A 22128-nucleotide genomic window follows, 5' to 3' on the forward strand; every position below is an offset into this window, starting at 1 on the left:
CCATATCTCTGTTGATTCTCCACCTTTGAAAGATCTGAAAACATTTGAAGTGAGAAAGTGACCAAGTAGAATATCAACATGTGCTCATTTGATCCATAAAACTCAAGTACACACATGTAATTCACACATTTTCAGTGACCCTCCATTGTGCTACTCACTAAACTTCCTGTACACACGTGTGTAGACATATGTGTGTGTACATACATGTGTACACAGGGACAGAACTCTGGGAATGATTGCTCTGATGGCTGCTAAAGGGGAGGGACAGGAAGGACTAGGGGAGGGACAAAGGACAGGATGCTGTGGGACTTGGGAACATCAGTGAGAGGAACCACTCTGTGTGTGTAGATCTACAGAGCTGCTGACCCTCTGTAGTGCAGCATTAGATTCAGCCCCTACTGGTATTACTGGTTTGTAACCATTGGATTGTATAAACTCTAGACTGGATCCTCCTCCTGGGAACATCACACCTGGTTTTCCTTTGAACGGCCACAGTAGATCATACTGTAGATCAGACATGTATGTTATCTCCCGGTACTTGTTTTGTTGGATGGATGGAAGGTTGGATGTAAGGATGTTGGAGGAGGATTACATATTTATGTCTAAAGAAGCTGTGACTCTGAGAACCTAAACTGACTTTAGTCCTAATGGGATGGGCTCTAAGAGCTCCTCAGGTCTTCATACGATCCCCCATGGTTTCTTTGTACTGGTAGATCTTCAGGCAGTGGTTCATGCTGTCTGAAACCACCATGTGGCCCCCAGGGAGGAGAGCCAGACCCCTGGGGCTGCTCAGGCTGTCTGTCACCAGAGGCCAGCCGACGCCCTTTGATGGGTAGATGAGGACGCGGTGGTGCTGCTTGCCCCAATCTGCTACCAAGACATCTCCATCGCTGTCAATACAGAGACCCCATGGGCAGCTCAGAATGGGCCCCAGACCTGAGCAGACCCCCAGGATCCTGATGGTGTTCCAGCCAGGCTCTAGGACTCGAATGCACGGGACACGACCTGTTTCATTGCCTCGCTCGGACACAGCCATAAGCCCCGTGGTGAGGCAGGCAGCCACCAGGTAGGGTCGGTGGTACCCGGTCACCACTGTGCGCTCCAACCTGGCTCCTGTTTTTGTGTCCAGTTTTAAGGCAGTTATGGTGCCGTGCTTTATGTCAGTCACCAGGAAGTCATCATGGCGGTCGACGGTTACCCCTCGGGGAGCATCCAGATCTTCATTGGTGGAACCAATCATAGTGCCTCCAAATGTTTGCAGTAAGCGTCCATGGCGACTGAAGATCAGCACGGCGCGTTGGGCCGCGCAGGTCATGGCAATGAGGCCCTTCGTGTTCACAGCCACGTCAAAGTAGTTGCAGATCCGTGACGACCTGTCTGACCCTGAAGGAGAGACCTGCTGTACGACGTTCTTCTGTAGGTCGGTTACTTGAATTCGAGCATTGCCGCAGTCAACCACAAACAGTTGCCCCCTCGCAGTCGCATGAATCCCACTTGGAAGGTTGAAGTCTGTGCGGCCTGAACCTTGTTTTCCAAACTGTTTGAGAAGATTTGCACAATCCAGAGCTTTTGATCCAACGTCTTCCTCTATCTCTCCGAAACCCGACACAGTTTTCTCTTCCTGTCCTTCCTTAGCTTGATGTGATTTATCGTCTTCTATTGCCGACATGGAGAGGGACCTGCTCAAACCCTGAACAGCGCCAGTTTGGGGTATTGATATGCATTCATGTGATTTTTCATCATCCTTTTCACAATCTCCAGCTTGGATTTGATCAAGAGTTGAGGGCTCGGAGACCAGCCGGATTTGGTTTACTTTCCTCAATCCTCTGCTGTCACTGTTTTCGTTGTTAACCAATTTTTGTAGCTTCCCAGAGACGTCAGCAGTGGATATCGATGGGCAGTGATCTTCCTTCAGGGATCTATTTACTGGAGTAGTAACTGTGTAGGTGTCACAGAAGTAATCACTGTCCACAGGAGTTGGACTTCCACTGTCCGGGGAGGAGGTCTTCTTCTGGTTTCTAGAGGACAGATCAGTAGGACTTGGTCTGCTCAGAGAAGCTTTGTGTTTGGCCTCTGGTGACATGAAGGGGACTCTTCCATTGTTTTCTTCTGGAGGCCAAGAAGGTTCTTCACATGGAACCATCACGGAGGTTTTCTGCTTTCTTTTGGCTTTTGTTGTGCTGCGTTTCTTTGTTCCGTTTTGTTTTTCATCTGACTCATCACCTTCTGATTCTCCTTGACTGAAGAGTGATGGATAAGCAAGGAAGAGATCTGGCCCTTGGTTGTCTGAACACACAGACTCCCCCTCCTCATCCTGAGAAGATTCGGATGCTCCACGACATTGTGGTCCAGGAGATTTGGGGGCCTTCAGCTCCTCTTCATTCTCTGTGGAGCTTGATAGGAAAAGTTTGCGAACAACCCGCATGTTTCCACGGCTTTTCTTACTGCTTCCATCTGGACTGTTCCTTTGCCCACCTCTGATTGGTTGGGGCTCCCTACGGATGTCCAGAGGTGTCATCTTTGAGAAGGTGTTTTCTCCTGAGTGTAAGGCACACTTCTGTCCTTGGACTCCACAGACACCTATAGGGTAGGTCATACACTGCTCCTGAACGTCCACTTCCCCTAAGGATGAAGACTTTGAATGTGGTCCTGGTGTGAACTCTAGCCTTTTCAGTGTCACAGAGATCTCCCATGGTTGGGTGAGCTCTGCCACTCCTCTCTGGAGCTGGTTCTTGTTGGCTCCACCTGCCGTATGGCCGCATCTTTGTATCTGCTCCCTCAGTTGTCCAACCTTTCTCAGCTGATGATCCACCAGTGACTCCATGACTCGAACGGCTGCTGCATTCTCCCTTTTCACCTGACTCATTTGACGCTGGGCCTCTCGGTGGTCCTGCTCAACCTTCTCCAGAAGACGACGCTCTTCTCGCTGAGCTTCCAGGACAGCACTGTCCAGTTGACGGTTCACTTCCTCCACTTCGGCCTGCTGTCGCTCTCGAAGGCTTTGAAGTTCATGCTCGCTTTGCTCCAGACTAGTGAGAGCCTGAGCCACCCATGGAGGCAGTGAGGAAGGAGACGAGGAGGTAAAGATGGACTCCTTTGAAGCAAAGGGAGTGGATCTGTCCATGGTTGTTGGACTGATGGGTGTCAGCAGGGCTGTGAACCCGAGGAGGGCTCTCCTCTCAGAGTGAGACCTCATCAACATGACGACCAATGGGAGTGACTGTAAAAACAAACACAAACGATGTTAATATTGTGACCTTTAAAGGAATTCTTATCAACTGGTGAGCCGGGACCCAAATATAGGTCACAACTGTTTTCAGCAGCTTGTGGGCAAAAAAAGTGCTGTGCTTTAATTTTGAAGGATTTTTATTTATTTAGCATATACCTTACCAATTGTTCTATTATTATTCAATATCCACACAGTAGATTTTAAGTTTGATCTGATGAACATTTTTTGAGATATGGACAGTTTAGTGAGGGGGGTATGTGTCCTATTGTTCTTCCATTTTCAGCTTCCAATATCTTAGGAACTACACACATAGTAAAGTGAAATGTGGTATAGTAATACAGCTCCACCTACTCTCTCAGAATATACACAAAGATCCAAATTCAAAATGTAGAAGTTGCATGAAGATAAAATGTTTAATATCTCAACAAAGAGTAACCTTTATACTATTAATTAAAGCAGAGAACAGATGTTTTCTTGCATTCTCACATGCAGTTAAGGGCCAATAAAAATAATAAAACATAGTATTATTTCATATTTCCAGAGAGTGTCACCCAATAACCAATGCATATACTGTATGTGACTAATCATTAGTGAACAGTCTATGTTCATAGCTCAAAGCTGATCAAATTACAGGGAGCTGAGGCATATGCTAAGTTGTTTATTGAAGGCACAAACATGCTCCAGACCCAAACACACACTCATTTTTTTTACTATTTTGAGGAGCTGGCATGTCCACCAGGTAGGATGTACAGTGTAGCAGATCTTCAAATTTTAGTTTCCAATATGATGTAGTTTGTGAGATATTGAAAATGGAAGAAAATAAGAATTTGCAAAAATTGACACATACCCCCCTCACTAAATTGTCTATATCTCAAAAGGTTTTCATTCAATCAAATTAAAAATGAGCCCTACCTACCCACTTACCCTACCTACCTAGTACCTACCCTAACCCTAACAGCAGGGGGCGGTAATTTAAGTAAAAGTTTATTTATGCAGCACCTTTCAAGAGCAGAAACGTCACAAAGTGCGCCACAATCAGAAAAAATAAAACAGATCATACAGAACAGTCACAATGCAGAAATACAGACAGATTAGCTAAAGGCAAGTCTGAACAGAAAGGTCTTCAGCTGCTTTTTTAAAAATGTCCGCAGATGTCTGGGCTCTCAGTTCTGTACTACGTTCTATGTATTATGTTTCTTACATTTTTCACAGTCGTGTTGGTTGTGTGTTTCCTAATAAAGTCTGCTGAAGATTCCAGAGGAACATGCTGGTGGACTACAGTGAAAGCTCTCAGATGAAAGTGTTGTTCTAGTTGGTTTTGTTCTGTAATCCGACTCTTTGAAACACGCTGACCTCCCTACAGACGTGTGATATAACAAACCACTGCATGCTCTTAGCGTTAGCCTGTTGTTCATCAGCCACTGATGATCAATGTTTATAATGTTTATATAAATGTTCCAAAGGCAGCTTTGGATCATGAAGTGAAACCAAACAGCAAAGCACAGACCCTCATTGTCACGTTCAGGCCCTGAAACCAGAGCTGGTCTTTCATCACAGACGAGGTTTACCTTTCACTGCTGGTACAGGTCAGAGCTTTGTCTACAGGTGTTTGGTTTTTAGAACAAGGATCATATTCTGTCATATCTTTACATTCTTACCTTCCCTGGAGATAAAAAGGATGAGAGAGAGGACAGGTGTCATCTTACCTGTTCAGTCCCAATAGATACAATCTGTTTCCCATGTTAGGAAAAGATGTCACATGTTGAATCTAAATTCTGTGGATCAATAATCATCATCTTTGAATCAATAACATTTCAAATAAGTATAAAAATAAAAATTGATAACTTTATATTGTAAGTCCTTGATATAAATATTAGTATAAAATGATGTGATGGATGAATGTAGGTCTGATCAAAGTGGACCGGAGCTTTGTTTTCAGGTTGAAGTGAAACATTAATACCTGTTACTCCCACATTAATGATGAATGGGTTCTGGTTCTCATGTTACTGGACCGCTGTGGGACCAGGAGCAGAATGTAGCAGTCGTTGTTGGTGCGTTTACGGATGTCTGAAATGTTGGCACCAACTCTTTTCCACTTGTAGACTAACTTTTATTAAATGCGTCACTCGTTAAATAGATGAAATCATCTTACCTGAGATAAAGGTGTTGGTCTCCTCAGTGGCTGCTGTCGTCTCTGCACTCAGTCCTTCATCCTCCTCTTCATCGCCCCTCCCTCACTCCTGATTGGCTGCTTACATACACAGAGCTTGTATTCAGTCACTGAGAGGAAACTGTCCGTCTTCATCCCAAGGAACAAAACATCCCATAATAATGTGTTAAAGACGTGGAACCATGAAACACTATCACACAAAAATACAAATAAATAATGATGTCAGATGTGTGTCTGTAACAACATGGAGGAGGTAAACTGTGCACGTGCTCGTGCACGCTCTGTTGAGGTGCTATATCTTCCCTTAATGCTGACTTTACCTGTGAATAGGAGTGTGACGATATCTCGATACGGTGATATATCACGATATTTTTTCGCACGATCGATTATCGATATGCTTGCGATTTTTTTGGAATTTTTAAAAAAAACTAATTTCTCCAAAACCTTTTCTGCTTTTTCACTAAAATGTGCAGGTACGTCTTCACAGAATGTTTTTCACTGTTTGTTGAAGGAACCAATGTATTGTTTACTGGAATATTGCACGATAATGATGTCACTGCTATTTTTTGTTTACATAAAGCACTATTGGAGATACTTATTCGTTTACATTGGTATGGTGACACTTATTTATAGAAATGTTGCACTAAAATAGTGTCACTGTTCATTGGACACTTTTTCAATTTATTGTCTTTCAGAGATATAAAAAAAAATGTTATTTTTTCACTTAACCTTTTTTTTTCTTGTTATGTTATAGATTATCATAGCTTGATTTCTGACCAATATATCGATAATCGCAGTATTGTGAGATAATCGTCATCGTGAGCTTTGTATCGTGTATCGTATTGTATCGTGAGGTACCTAGAGGTTCCCACCCCTACCTGTGAAGATGTGACATTGTCACTTCTGCCACTAACGATGATAGAATCCCATTGGTCAGCAGCTCGTTTAGATGCTAAAACCATTCACCATTGATGGTAGAATGTGGGCGTGTCCAGGGTGGAACATGAAGTGCTTTGGGCTTCTCTGTAGACCAGGTGTTCTCATCCTTGGGGTCAAGACCCCATTTGAGGTCACGAGATACTGGGAGGGGGTCGCCAGATACTATTTGAGGCCATTTTTGCTTATTTTACCCTTTTTCTGCAACTACACCAAACTTGCCATATTTTAACCTCTTTTCATCACTTTTTCTTGCCATATTTTGCTCCTTTTAATGGATTTTGCTACATTACTCCCTTTTCTGACACTTCTACATTGAATTTCAATGCCTTTTTTTCAGCATTTCAAGACATTTTCACCACTTATAAACCCTTTCCACCACTTTTCCACCTAATGTCACATATGTTGACCCGTTATTGTCACTTTGAACCTCTTTTCACCATATTTCATGATATTTTTTTTGCCAATTTAACCACATTCACCATTTGTCATGCCCTGTATACGAGTGCATGTAAACTAACCAATAAGTAGAATCAATTAGTTTAATCAGTTTCTAACACTGTCAAAGAATAAATAATGTTTATATGTGAGGCAGCTTCATCAAACTACCACTAGATGTCAGGAAATACATGCAAAGATCAGCAGAATTGTGTGTGTGTGTGTGTGTGTGTGTGTGTCTGTGTCTGGGTCTGTGTCTGTGTCTGTGTGTGTGTGTGTGTGTGTGTGTGTGTGTGTGTGTGCTGAGTGTGCTGAGTGTGTGTGCTGCGTGTGAAGGGGAAAGTTGTGTGTATTTGTTGGTGACTTGGCAACATAAGGAATTCCTGTGAGGTTTGGAGCTGTTTGTGTCTGAGTTTTCTTCTTCTTCTCTTCTTTCTTCTTCTCTTCTTCTTCTTCTCTTCTTCTTTCTTCTTCTTCTTCTTCTTCTTCTCTTTCTTCTTCTTCTTCTTCTTCTTCTCTTCTTCTTCTTCTTCTTCTTCTTCTTCTTCTTCTTTTCTTCTTCTTCTTCTTCTTCTTCTTCTTCTTCTTCTTCTTCTTCTTCTTCTTCTTCTTCTTCTCCTTCTCCTTCTCCTTCTCCTTCTCCTCCTTCTCCTTCTCCTTCTCCTTCTCCTTCTCCTCAAAGTGGAATAGTTGTTGGAAGGAATGTGACAGAGGCTCATGCTGAGGACAGATCAGGGAGAACATGCAAACTCATCAGCTGTAACCTTAACCTTGGATGTTGTTATTTAAGTGATAAATGTGTTGTGGTTTAGTCTCAGACCTGTACAGAGGGGAGTCCGGCCCTCATCAGGACCAAAGGTTCACCACCTGCTGATTGGTCCAGACCAGGTGTCTGTGAATGTGGAACCCTAACCTCCACAGGGTCCTAGGTATCCTCACACACACACACACACACACACACACACACACACACACACACACACACACACACACAGGTGCTGCGGTGACTGATTATTTCTATCTGCTGTTCTGTCAGCAGAGATGCTAGCGTAATGCTAGACTAATGCTAACGCTAATGTGAGCCTAAGGTGGCGCTAGCTGTGTTATTGATGTCACTGTTAGACCCAACGTGCAGCTGCTCATTCGCCTGCAACGATGACACAATTAAATCCAGCGCCGCTTTGGCAGCATGTGTGTGTGTGTCTGTGTGTATGTGTGTGTGTGTCAGAGAGTAATGGCTCCAATAGTTAGTGTAACAACAGTAATGTGATGGAGCACAACAACCATATTTATATTTATCACAACCATGTGTGACACACCAGCTAATGGCTCATTATTAGCTCCGCCCACACACACACACACACACACACACACACACACACACACTGGACCTGTTGGAACCAGCGTTAGAAGAAGCCTTTCCACAGATGGGCTCACCAATGAGAGCTGATGAATATGCTAATAGGGGGTGGGGGGGGTGGGGGGGTCTACAGGGACCTTCTCCTTCACAAAGAAAGATCTGCTCTCTGATTGGATTAATTCTTCTTCATGCCACTCCTCATTTCACCGCCACTCGGCCTCCACACGCTAACACTTCCAGGCCCGCGATATTAGATGAACAATCGCAGAAACAAAACGAGCTGGAACAACCGAGACGGGAACAGATGGCGTGTAATTGCCTGGCGCAGGAAGCCAGGGAGTCCATTTTTACTGGTCCTGAGGGAGTCGCAATGCGATGGAAAAATCAAGTGCAGGTGCATTTGTTTTGATCCTCCACGGCCTGGAGGAGAATATTCATCACACACACATTAGTGTGTGGCCCAGGCATCACAGGCCCCTCCCACTCACCTTAGAACTCATTCAGACTCTGCCCACTCACTCACCAATGAGCTTTAGTTTGCCTTTAAAGATAGAAATGATGACTTTTCACACGGTTTAACTCACAGATACAGAAGAAGGTGGAGAACTGAGACAGGATGAGAAGTACGTACTGGTTCTACTGGGAACCACAGACCTGGGCCTCATTTATTAAACATTGACTAGAATCTACACTACACTCAATCTACATCACAAATGCAGGACCATTTTACATTCCGCTCCCAAAGCATCATGGGTCGGTTGAGTATGACTAGTGTGCATACTTAAACAATGTCCCCATATACGATACATCAGGGTATTTTTCACATACTCAATCTATCTAATGTGAGCACATTACATACTCATTTAGACGTCACACTTAGTATGAGTAGTACGTTAGTATCAGTAGTACATTAGGATGAGTAGTATGTTAGGATGAGTAGTACGTTAGGATGAGTAGCATGTTATGATGAGTAGCATGTTATGATGAGTTGCATGTTATGATGAGTAGTACATTAGGATGAGTAGCATGTTATGATGAGTAGTATGTTAGGATGAGTAGCATGTTAGGATGAGTAGTACGTTAGTATCAGTAGTACGTTAGGATGAGTAATACGTTAGGATGAGTAGCACGTTATGATGAGTAGTACGTTATGATGAGTAGTACGTTAGTATCAGTAGTACGTTAGGATGAGTAGTACGTTAGGATGAGTAGTACGTTAGTATCAGTAGTACGTTAGGATGAGTAGTACGTTAGTATCAGTAGTACGTTAGGATGAGTAATACGTTATGAGTAGCACGTTATGATGAGTAGCACGTTATGATGAGTAGCACGTTATGATGAGTAGCACGTTATGATGAGTAGTACGTTAGGATGAGTAGTACGTTAGGATGAGTTGTACGTTAGTATCAGTAGTACGTTATGATGAGTAGTACGTTATGATGAGTAGTACGTTATGATGAGTAGTACGTTAGGATGAGTAGCATGTTATGATGAGTAACATGTTATGATGAGTAGCATGTTATGATGAGTAGTACGTTAGGATGAGTAGTACGTTATGATGAGTAGTATGTTAGGATGAGTAGCATGTTATGATGAGTAGTACGTTAGGATGAGTAGTACGTTATGATGAGTAGTATGTTAGGATGAGTAGCACGTTATGATGAGTAGTACGTTATGATGAGTAGTACGTTAGGATGAGTAGCATGTTATGATGAGTAGCATGTTATGATGAGTAGTACGTTAGGATGAGTAGCATGTTAGGATGAGTAGCATGTTATGATGAGTTGTATGTTAGGATGAGTAGTACGTTAGTATGAGTAGTACGGTAGGATGAGTAGTACGTTAGGATGAGTTGTACGTTAGTATGAGTAGTACGTTAGTATGAGTAGTACGTTGGTATGAGTAGTACGTTAGGATGAGTAGTACGTTAGGATGAGTTGTACGTTAGGATGAGTAGTACGTTAGGATGAGTAGTACAGTAGGATGAGTAGTACGTTAGTATGAGTAGTACGGTAGGATGAGTAGTACGTTAGTATGAGTAGTACGGTAGGATGAGTAGTACGGTAGGATGAGTAGTACGTTAGTATGAGTAGTACGGTAGGATGAGTAGTACGTTAATATGAGTAGGGGTGGGAACCTCGAGGTACCTCACGATACAATACACGATACAAAGCTCATGATAACGATTATCTCACAATATGACGATACTGCGATTATCGATATATTGGTCAGAAATCAATCTATGATAATCTATGACATAACAAAAAAAAGATTAAGTGAAAAAATACAATTTTTATTTTAAATTTCTGAAAGACAATAAATTGAAAAAGTGTCCTATGAACAGTGACACTATTTTAGTGCAACATTTCTATAAATAAGTGTCAACATACCAATGTAAACAAATAAGTATCTCCAATAGTGCTTTATGTAAACAAATAATAGGGTCTTTCTTATCGTGACATCATTATAGTGCAATATTCCAGTGAACAATATATTGGTTCCTTCAACAAACAGTGACAAACATTCTGTGAAGACGTACCTGCACATTTTAGTTAAAAAGCAGAAAAGGTTTTGAAAAAAAAAAAATGTATACTTAGCGTGAGCATATTGATAATCGATCTTGCGAAAAAATATCGTGATATATTGCTGTGTTGAGATATTGTCACACTCCTAAGTATAGTAAGAGTAGTACGTGAGTAGTACGTTAGTATGAGTACTATGTTAGTATAAGTAGTACGTTAGGATGAGTAGTACGTGAGTAGTACATTATTAAGAGTAATATGTGAGTAGTACGTTATTAAGAGTAATATGTGAGTAGTACGTTATCAGTAGTACGTTAGTATGAGTAGTACGTTATCAGTAGTACCTTATTATCAGTAGTACGTAAGTATGAGTAGTACGTGAGTAGTACGTTATTAAGAGTAATATGTGAGTAGTACGTTATTATCAGTAGTACGTTTGTATGAGCAGTACGTGAGTAGTACGTTATTAAGAGTAATATGTGAGTAGTACGTTATTATCAGTAGTACGTTTGTATGAGCAGTACGTTATCAGTAGTACGTTATTATCAGTAGTACGTTATTATCAGTAGTACGTTAGTATGAGTAGTACGTTATAATCAGTAGTACGTTATTATGAGTAGTACGTTATTATCAGTAGTACGTTATTATCAGTAGTACGTTAGTATGAGTAGTACGTTATCAGTAGTACGTTATTATCAGTAGTACGTTAGTATGAGTAGTACGTTATCAGTAGTACGTTATTATCAGTAGTATGTTAGTATGAGTAGTACGTTATCAGTAGTACGTTATTATCAGTAGTACGTTAGTATGAGTAGTAACGGCTTCTTTCACATCTCCTTGATTCAAACTGACACTCCTTTGTGTTTCACTCCACTTAGTGCACATGCACCAACCTGGCCGCCCAACAGAAGCAGCTACCTGGTGCTACAAGTGAACTAAACTAAACCTGGTGTTTGTTGCTTTGCCAACTATGATATAAATTGGATTTTAATGTGATTTGTGTGAGAAACTCCAGTGTTAATTAGCCTGATGAAGGTTTGCATGAGGATGATGAAGAGGAGGAGATGATAACAGGGTACGTGTACAGCTTCTTCATCGTTGGACATGAATCAGTCACATGGTGTACCAGGGCCTCTCAGCTCTGACCACATCTGTTCAATTACCAGCATCAGGAGTGCATTACCATTGGCTTTGTTGTTGAGATGCTTGATTTTCTTATAGAGAAAAAGTGGATGAATTTATAATGTCTCTCTCTGTCTCTCTATGTGTGTGTGAGGCCCAGGACCAGAATGAGTATTTTGATGAGCTCCAGGCGTCTCCTCCTTCCTTTTACATCCCAAACTTACGCCGTCCTCCAATACCAAACTAATAAATTACAGCCCGTCTCCACATAACTCAGTGATAAATAAAAAGAGCCTGAGCCACAGTGAGCAGCTGTGACCCAGGGTTACCTAGCAACAGGTCAGGCCCAGACGTGATGCGCAAGGTGGAGATACACCTCAGGGAGGCGGGGGGTGGGGGGGGCTCCTCTGACCCCTGACAGATAGAAAAGATAGAAAAGATAGAAAAGGCACTCAGAGGAAACGGCGTTGATTGACAGACTGCTCGCCTCCTTCATTACACCCTCCACATGTGAGGAAGACTCGTGGAGGAAGAACCCACTGATGAAGACTTTATTCACACATCCATCCACATCCATCCACATCCATCCAGTGAAAGAGCAGCTTTATTCTGCACAGACTCGTCTGATGGAACCTGAAGTGACACGTCTAAAAAGATTGAGCAATAGCACTAGAGACACACCACCACAGCCGTGTGTGTGTGCGCTGTGCGTACGCCCCCCCCCCCCCCCCCCCCCCCCCCCCCCCCCAATCTTCCTCACCCTCATCTTCTTCTTCCTCATCCTCATCTTCATCCTCCGGTGCTTGTGTGACAAACCCTGGAGGGGACACTGCAGCTGTGTGGGGTTAGCGCACGCTGGAGTTAGCGGCCACACACACACACACACACACACACACACTGACACTCGTACTAACTTGACTTTGTGTTTAAACACAGAGATCTATGGTGACAAATGTGGTTTTAAATCTGGATCCTCGAGGGCTGCAGTTCTGCACATGTCTCTGATGGCTAATGTGGCTAATGCACCTGTGCTGATAATTTGGCTAATGTGGCTAATGCATCTAAGGAGCTAATGCATATAATTAGCTAATGCAGCTAATGTGGGTAGTGCACTTGTGCTGCTAATACAGTTAATGCAGCTAATGTGGCTAATGCACTTGTGCTGTTAATGCAGCGAATGTGGCTAATGCACCTGTGCAGCTAAGGAGCGACTGCACCTGTGGAGCTAATAAAGTGTTAGCAGTGAGGTAATGTGCTTGTCTTCATGCTAACTAACTGAGCTTATGTGCAGAGGCTGCAGTAAGTGAACCAAACGTCCATCACAGATGCTAACAACTCTGATTAAAGATACATCATATCATCTGATAGCTCCGCCCTGATAGTGGCCCTTGCTAGCGCCCCGTTAGCACTGCCGGATAGCTCCGCCCTGGTATTGCCTCCTGATAGCGCTGCCCTGATAGCGCCCCCTTATAGTGCTGCCTGATAGCTCCACATTGGTAGCGTCCCCTGGTAGCACCCTCTTATAGCTCTGCTACATCGCTCCGCCCTGATAGCGCTGCCTAGCTCTTTTTTTGGGCTCTAATTGGAATTGGTCTCCGTTATTATCAAAGCAAGTCACACCTGCTCGCGGTTAGCTTTGGTTTCGCTGATTACATTTTCAAATTTGATCAACGTCAAGTGGACGGACACGAGATGATGGAATAAAACGCTTTTCCTTCCTGTCAATTTTTCTGCTTTAAAATCCAATCAGACGCTTGAAAAAGAAAGAAGGAAGTGAGCAGCTGAGGCTGAACCTCTGGAGACCAGAGTGACAGCATCAATAGGACGTTACACCCAATTTACACCTCCGGTCCCCCACTGACTTCACCTGTGTGTGTTCGTGTGTGTGTGGTGGGTGTTAGTTTGAAAACCAAATGCTTTAGGGAGAGTCTTTTATTTTGAAAGGCTGAGTGTAAAGGGACTCAGCTGTGTGAATCAGAGCTGAATGTTGTGTGTTAAACAGTGTGTGCGTGTAACAGGATGTTATAGTGTGTGTGTTTGTGTGTGTGTGTGTGTGTGTGTAACATTATGTTATAGTGTTTGTGAGGCTAGGATTGATGGAGTTGATGTACCTGAGGTCTGTTCTGACTGCTCCTCAGGATTAAAGGAGTTAAACTGATTTTCAGGAGCAGTTAATTGGAGCAGATGAGCTTTTTAATAAAGCGTTCAGTGTTAGCAGCTGATCAGCTATCACTGGGGAAACGCTTAATGGGTTAGGCTATGTGGTTAGCTGGAGCTTATCACATTACACTGGTGGATGCACACACACACAGAAAATACAGTGTGTGTGTGTGTGTGTGTGTGTGTGTGTGTGTGTGTGTGTGTGTGTGTGTGTGTGTGTGTGTGTGTGTGTGTGTGTGTGTGTGTGTGTGTGTGCGTGCGTGCGTGCGTGCGTGCGTGCGTGCGCGCTAACCCAGATAAACACTTTAATGTGAGCTCACCTGAGTCAGTGGAAGTTTTCCCTACAGCTTTGATGAAGCTTCACATCAGAGCTCAGCTGGGTTTAAACACATCACTGCTCTGTTTATGAGTGACTCCAGGGTTAGCGTTAGCATTAGTATGACGTGCTGCATGTTGGATAAAAGGGTTAGCGTTAGCATGACGTGCTACATTGGTTTAAAGGATTAGTGTTAGCATTAGCATGACGTGCTACATGTAGGATTAAAAAGTTTGTGTTAGCATGATGTGTTACATGTTGGATTAAAGGGTTAGCGTTAGCATGACATGCTACATGTTGGATGAAAGGATTAGGGGTAGCGTTAGCATGACATGCTACATATTGGATTAAATGGTTAGTGTTAGCTTTAGCATGACGTTCTATATTTTGGATTATAGGGTTAGCGTTAGTGTTAGCATTAGCATGACGTGGTACATAGATTTAAGGGTTAGTGTTAGCATTAGCATGACGTTCTACATGTTGGATTATAGCGTTAGCTATAAGGTTAGCGTTAGCATGACGTGGTACCTAGATTAAAGGGTTAGTGTTAGCGTTAGCATGACGTTCTACATGTTGGATTACAGGGTTAGCTATAGTGTTAGCGTTAGCATGACGTGGTACATAGATTAAAGGGTTAGTGTTAGCGTTAGCATGACGTTCTACATGTTGGATTATAGGGTTAGCTATAGTGTTAGCGTTAGCATGACGTGCTATATGTTGGATTATAGGGTTAGCGTTTGTTGTGACACAATCCGTGACCTGACTACATGGTGATCAGGACTAAATGATGGAGCGATACCAGGGCTCACTAAGGTACTATACACTACAAACTCAATGAGTATATACTGGACAGTATGATTGGGATGATGAGCGTTCCCAGTGCACTGTTCATGTACCCTTTTTCTATAACTACACCAAACTCACCATATTTTAACCTATTGTCATCACTTTTTCTTGCCATATTTTTGCTCCTTTTAATGCATTTTTGCTGCATTACTCCACTTCTACGTGACATTTTAAGAAGATAATGAAAGTGTGTTAAAGCTCAGGGTTTAAATTTAGAGAATCTTACAGCTGTGGTTCTGACCTGAGGACGTGGGGGTGTGTGTGGGGGGGGCTGTGTGTGTGTGTGTGTGTGTGGGGGGGGTCGGGGGGAGCAGCTGTGGATCATTTCTTGGTCTCTGTCGTGTTTTTAGAAGCTGTTGGACAGGGCGACGAGCCAATGAGAATTATATCAAGTGATATGTTGGGAGACGACTGCAGAGATGCCCTGTAGGAGTGTCACTTTGATATCTCACCCAACACACACACACACACACACACACACACACACACACACACACTGAAGCCCGTTAGAGATTCATAACAATCAGAGAGTCTGATTTTCTGCTGATAACAATCACTCACCTCATGAATGAAGACAATTAGACCCTAACTGTCATATAGTCGGCCCCATATAGACCCCAACCCTCTGATTGGAGCACTGCCTCGTGGGTAAATGACTCATCACAGTGACTCAGTGTGAGGCAGTGTACTCAGACTAGATCAGATCCTGAGGACGCGTGTCACTCTTCATTAGGGAGGCGGAGCCTAAAGGTGAAGATGGAACAATGACAGAGTCTGTGTCCAGGTTCCCTGAGGCAAACACCAGCTCTCATCCACCCTGCACTGATCCATCGCCTGTGGACCACACACACACACACACAGCTACACAGTGTGTGTGTGTGTGTGTGTGTGTGTGTGTATGACATTGATGTAACGCTTCACATCCATGTGTCTGATGCCATATTCATAGGAAACCAATTGGTTTATCTGAGGCGTGGGCGCCTCCTCACCACAGCAGCTTGGATAATGTCACGTATTAATCTTTCATAGCCTCCATTAAATTAAGCACTTTGATTCACTTATTATTAATTTATACTGATTGCTGCCATGTTGGCAGAGCCTGAACTAAAGGACACATTCCCAGGATCACCATTAAAGAAACCAGGGATGTAAAAACGAGTCTACATGGAATTATAGATATTAGATATTAATACAGATGTTTGCAGACATGATGTAGAATAATACTTCACTATAATCACTTTATGGTTCAATCATATTTCATTATGTGAAGATTTTTACCTTAAACTGAACAAACAGAAGTTTGTATTTAATGACATGACGCCTAAATATTCTGCATTTTTTTCGTCAAAAAAAGGTTTCAATACATAAAAATCTACCAAATATGTAGTAACTCACATTGATTTGTTAGTTTTATATTTATTTATATATATATATATATATATATATATATATATATATGTTACTAAAATTACTTTTTACTAGTCCATTATAAGATTTATGTGTTTCTATTTTTATTTATATCATAATATTCATGCAAACCTTGGCCATTTTATGAAATATCATGCAGTGAAATCCTTATGTTATTGAACTATTAGCATGCAGGCTAACTGTATTTCATGTATGCAGTTAATGAGGCTGGTGTGAAATTACTAAGGACTCCGCATGTGTTTGTCTTCATCCAAAGCTGCTCAGGGTTTGTTTTTGTTGCTTTGAGTGAAATCATCCAACATGTTATAGCTTTGATATTAATAACTATTTAATCTGAGGATCTTTAATAGTTTGAAACAGGAAGTCACAGAAGCAAAAGGGCGTGTCCTCTAATCACCTGATGTTTGTCATGTGACAGTAGGAAGGCGGCACATGCCCCGCCTTATCAGCCAGGCCACACCCAATCAGTGATAGACTCTGCAGAGCTGCCTAATGAAGGCTGGCAGCTGGGGGCGGGGTCCTTCCTTCAGGGCCCAGATATGCCCGTTCATAAAGCCTCGCCTGCAGCTCCGCCCCCAACCAGGAATAAATCTGAGCTCTTCTTTTGTTGGAGCTGCCCTTTCATTTAATGCTCCAATAAAAACCAGCTCAGAAGCCTGGATTAATAGAGGAGAATGAGGCTTTAAATTAGTGTAAGTGTTGCTAACTGTGCTGCATGTGTGTACACACACACACACACACACACACACAGTCTGTGCTGCACTTTGGACAATGTGTGTGTCCATGTGGAACAGAAGAAGACACAAGGACACGCTGCTGTGTCACTGAAGTCTGATGTTCTAGAGTTCTGAGGACATCAAAGGACCAGAGCCTTTGATGGTACTGGACCAATCATCTGCTTTGTTTCTGTAAGTAAGGCATAGCAAAGGCAAAGATGTTAGTCACAACTTACTCAAATAATCTTTCATACAATCTGTCCTTGTCTGGTTAAATAAAGGTTAAATAAGTAAATACAAGTAAAAGGTGAATCTGATTGTTAGGGGCAGGTATGTTGTGCAGAGCCGAGCAGAGAGAGTTGCAACAACGGAAGTTCAAAATGCTTGACCGTCACGTGGTTCATTTAGACTCAAATAGTTCCCAGAAGTTATTGGGAACTATTTGAATCCATTGATTCCAAGTGGCATACAGTAACTGGGATTTTTGGCAATTTGTCATCAATAACTGCATTGATTGACAATATTTATACAGTACACTGTCATTTGTGTGTATATACATTATATGTTAATAATAATAAACCACTAACATGCTTTAATGCACATAATAATGGTTTTACATACGCTGATAAAAAATAATAATAATAATAATATCCAATATGATTATTTAAACATCTTAGTGTTGAAAAGTACATCACAAACTGTCGACTCCGCTCTAGCTTCATTGTGCTGCAATAGTCAGCGGCTCACTTCCGGGAACTATTGTGTGTCTCCATGAACTGCCATTGCTGTTAAAAAAAAACAAAAAAAAACGGTCCATTGGCGTGAACGGAGATGTTGCAAATCTCTCTCCAAACGGCTCAGATGTTGTTTCCTACTTCCTTTGTCCCATTTTATGTTCAAATGTCAAGGTTTATTTTTGAGGCAGAAGATCAGATTTTAAAAAAGGCTGAGCATTAGTAGGAAACAACCATTACACTACTGAGGCCGGTGTCAAATTACCATTCGTAAATGAACCATTGAGAAGGACAAAGGGATAGACTCTTCAGTGTGTGTGCGTGTGTGTGCGTGTGTTTACATTACCAAATAATAAACACGGTAAACAGAATAAAAATTAAAAAAGGCCAGTAGCAGGTTTGGTTCACTATTGTTGAGGCTGGTGTCAAATTACATCCAGAGTGTGAGATGTTCAGTAAAGGTTGTGTAGGACAGACATTAAAAAGCACTACGCAGACATGGAGCCGTGAGGAGGAGCAGCGTGTTGTAGAAACAGAGTCAGAGACAGTCCTGGTCTTAGATCAGTGTTTCTCTCTGCGTGCTAACGGCTAACGGAGGCTGGTACCAGTCGTCCTCTGGTGTATTGATCGTGTATCTCTGCTGATCATCATATAATGAAGGTGTGAGGTGGCTAATGGCTGATATTAGATGACATATTGACGTTGTCATGGCGTCTTCTAATGAAACATAATGGTGAGTCTGTGATGCGTTCAAGGACCTGTGGAACGTATGGCTGCTGCCACTTGTACCAGCTCCTGTAACCATGGCAACTGTTCTGATCGATCCATGACCAAATGTTTTCTCCAAAAAATACAGACAATCAGGCTGCCACCAAGGTGACCGCTCTGTTAGCGTGTTAGCGCATTAGCCGCCGTGCTGATCACTGCACGTTTGACTCAATAAAATCCATTCCAATATAATCACTTTGGAGATAGAAAACAAAGCAGTGAAAACCTGGACCTGGACCTTGATCTGGATGTGGACCTTGATCTGGACATGGACCTGGACCTGGACCAGAACCTGTGAATCAAATAGAAAGTGGAACCAAGGATCAGCCGGTGTTGAACCAACAGCCTGCCGTGCTATAGGCTCCATGCTATATGCTCTATGTTAGCACTAAATGGTTAGCATGAATCATTTAGTGCTAATCATTTAGTGTTAATCATTTAAACCAATGATTTTAACCATAAGGCTTTAGTAGCAACAGAACAAATGTTACATCATCTCCTAAAAACAGCTCCAGTTTGAACAGAAAACCAGAGGAAAGATATTCACACACAAGTGGAGTGTGTGTGTGTGTGTGTGTGTGGGGGGGTTAGGGTAGTGGGGGGGGGTACTCTGTCGTTCTAACTCCACATCAACATCCAGGGGTCAGAGGTCACGCTGTGATATTTCACTATGTCTGCTCTCACTACATGTCCTGAAGCAAAGCATTTTTAATCTTATTAAAGTCATACCAACGTCAACTTTTAGCCTCAAACACACGCAATGTTCCTTTACATGTGGGCGTGGCCTTGTTGTAGCTTTCAGCCAATCAGCATTCACATCGAGTTTATGATGGAATAACATTTAGAGCTTAGTCATAAGTTTCTTTGATGTTCTTCTAAAGAACACATTCTGACCTTCACTGACCAGGAAACGACAAATGGGACTTTGGAAATGTTGGTGGGCGGAGCCTCTGGAGGCCACTAACAGCCGTCTTACTACAGATCTACAAATGGCTTAAAACAGGAAGTCTACGCTACCATGGCAACCATTTTATGGTTTTTATTTATCTGATCAAAGCAGTGTGTGAGAATCACAGTTTGTTTTTATTGATCTGCAGCATCTCCATCACAGAGACACTTTAATAATAATCATAACAAATCACTTTAAAGATCTTTCATGGATCATTAAGAAGAAAAAGATCCAAAAAAGGATCAAATTAACTAACCACAGAGAGGACGAGGGATGAAGAGAAAGCTTATTACCAGGAAACAGATGGACCCCAATTCATCTGAGCCCCACAGGGACCAGGAGGGACCACTCTGCACCTCCAGGTTAGGGGAGGGGGCGGGGCTTAAACACTACTGTGTTTGTGTTCCACCTTGTAAACAAAAAGCAAATCTGAAACATCTCTGGCACGGTGCCACTGGTCGAGCTTACGTTGGAACGCTGCGAGGCTTCGGTGCATCAGGAAAGATGAGCGAGAGCCGTGACCACACTGAGCACGCTCAGAACGGCGTAATAATCCTTTAAAAACAAACACACACACACACACACACATTTGGCTCTACCTTTGATTTCATCAAACCCATCCGTAAACATCTCAGCCGGATGAACTAATGTCACAACAGCCGTAAAATGAGGAATCACACACACATGTGCACACACACACACACATACACACACACACACACCCACACACACACACACAGATGACAGGCAGTGAGTGGAAATGAAGGATTTGGAGTTCCATCCCGTTACATTATGCAGCAGATGGCGTTCAGGCCGAGGCCGGCCAGGCCCCTCCCAGGAGAGAAGGAGTGTGGGGGGGTGGGGGCTGGTGATGGGGGAGGAAAACGGGGTGAGACACAAAGCTGTTTCTTTTTCCCCAAACTTGCGTGATTACACGTGTTAGTGAGCGTTTGTTTCCACTGCCTGTGGGACAGAATCCTCCTTCTCCTCTTCCTCCTCCTCCTCTTCCTCCCCCTCTATCAACCCCTCCCCCTCCCTCCCCCAGCTGAGGCTCCACCTGAGCCCAACCACGAAGGCCTCGACCCCAGCTGACCCTCTGCTGAGGAAAGGAGGAGGAGAAGAGGAACTTTTTACAAACCGAATCCACACGCTCGTACGCTGCGAGTCGACTTGATCAAATACTACGATCGATATGCACACACATCCAGAGCTGGGTCTGAAGTCTCCCAGATCTTTAGATCTTTGCCCCCGGCACTTTTTGTTTGTGTTTTCCTGAATTAATTGAGCTGATGCTGGAGTGTGAGGCCAGATGTCACTGAGACCTGTGGGATTAGTAGAAATCTGTTTCCCTCATTGTTTACGTGAAGCCTCTTCAAACCACACGGCCTACAGCACATTGATACTGGACTAAATAAAAGGCTCCAAAGGCTGGACACGTGGGACAATCAGGGACCCAACTGTCCGGGCTCCAATGGCCATGGCCGGTGCCCAATGGCCACCAGGGGCCCCCTGATGCCGACATGCTTTGGACCACAGCGCGGCTCCTTGGCTCCACTCCGTGTCTAATGAACTCATCAGCCAGCTGGAGGCCAGAGATGGAGGGACTGGGACGACTGGGAGAGGAAGAGGAGGAGGAAGAGGAGGAAGATGAGGGGAAGGAGGAAGAGGAATAAGAGGAGAGACGAGTCCACCAGGCTAAACTAAAGTCAGGCAGGAGGAAGTGGAAACAAGTGGGACATGTTTTAACAGCTCACACTGATGACATGTTTCATCTGGTCTGGATCTACACAAGGTAAAAGTGAGGTTGCATTATCTCCTCTTTTGGTCTGATAGTCCTCCTGGTTTGGTCAGATATTCCTTCTCGTTTGATCGATGTGAACACAAACCAAGTCTAGAGTGGATCAAACAGGATAATTCTAGAGTGATTGTTTCTGTGGGTCTCAGAGCGTTTCCAATCAAAGTCTAGAGTGATTATGTTCACTGTGAACACAACTGCTCTCGGAGCGGATCAAACACAGGAAGTATCGAAGATGACATACAGCGCATGGCATTGTGGGTGATCAGGAGAACCGGTGAGGGCCCAGAAGGAAGAAGTTTGTGAGCACTTTACGGCGCTGGCTTTGACCCATAGATTAGAGCCTCTTCTTCAGGTTTCTGTTTCTCTGCCTAGACACATCAAACATCTACAGCTGGTTCTGAACGCTGCAGCTCGGGTCTTAACCAGAAGAAAGAGGTCAGAACACATTAGTCCAAGTCTTTACACTGGCTCCCAGTCAGCCTCAGAATAGACTTTAAAGTTCTGCTGCTGGTGTATAAATATGTGAATGGGGTTTTATTCCAGAATACATCAGTGACATGTTAGTCAGGTATGAACCCAGCTGGTCTCTCAGATCTATGGACACAGGTCAGATAGTGCATATGATTGAGAGGGAAA

The 22128-nt window shown here is 43.2% G+C and overlaps 2 protein-coding genes across 2 annotated transcripts in view; one reads left to right on the forward strand and one right to left on the reverse strand.

Annotated features, from left to right (window-relative positions):
• The window catches only part of LOC114474788 (gap junction alpha-3 protein-like), a 42678-nt gene that overhangs the window by 13646 nt on the left and 6904 nt on the right, over positions 1-22128 (forward strand). The gene's annotated exons all lie outside the window — the stretch shown is intronic.
• Positions 264-5446, reverse strand: LOC114474657 (uncharacterized). Its single transcript, XM_028465091.1, has 2 exons — positions 5382-5446; positions 264-3220 (listed from the first exon to the last, which is right to left on the reverse strand). Exon 2 carries the CDS (start codon positions 3200-3202, stop codon positions 671-673), a length of 2532 nt encoding a protein of 843 aa, XP_028320892.1. The 5' UTR covers positions 3203-3220; positions 5382-5446; the 3' UTR covers positions 264-670.

The sequence above is a fragment of the Gouania willdenowi genome, chromosome 2 (assembly GCF_900634775.1).
Source record: "Gouania willdenowi chromosome 2, fGouWil2.1, whole genome shotgun sequence".
Lineage (NCBI taxonomy): Eukaryota > Metazoa > Chordata > Actinopteri > Blenniiformes > Gobiesocidae > Gouania > Gouania willdenowi.

Excerpts from the sequence above, each read along its gene's own strand:
- LOC114474657 (XM_028465091.1), bottom strand. The coding sequence starts at position 3,202 with ATGTTGATGAGGTCTCACTCTGAGAGGAGAGCCCTCCTCGGGTTCACA.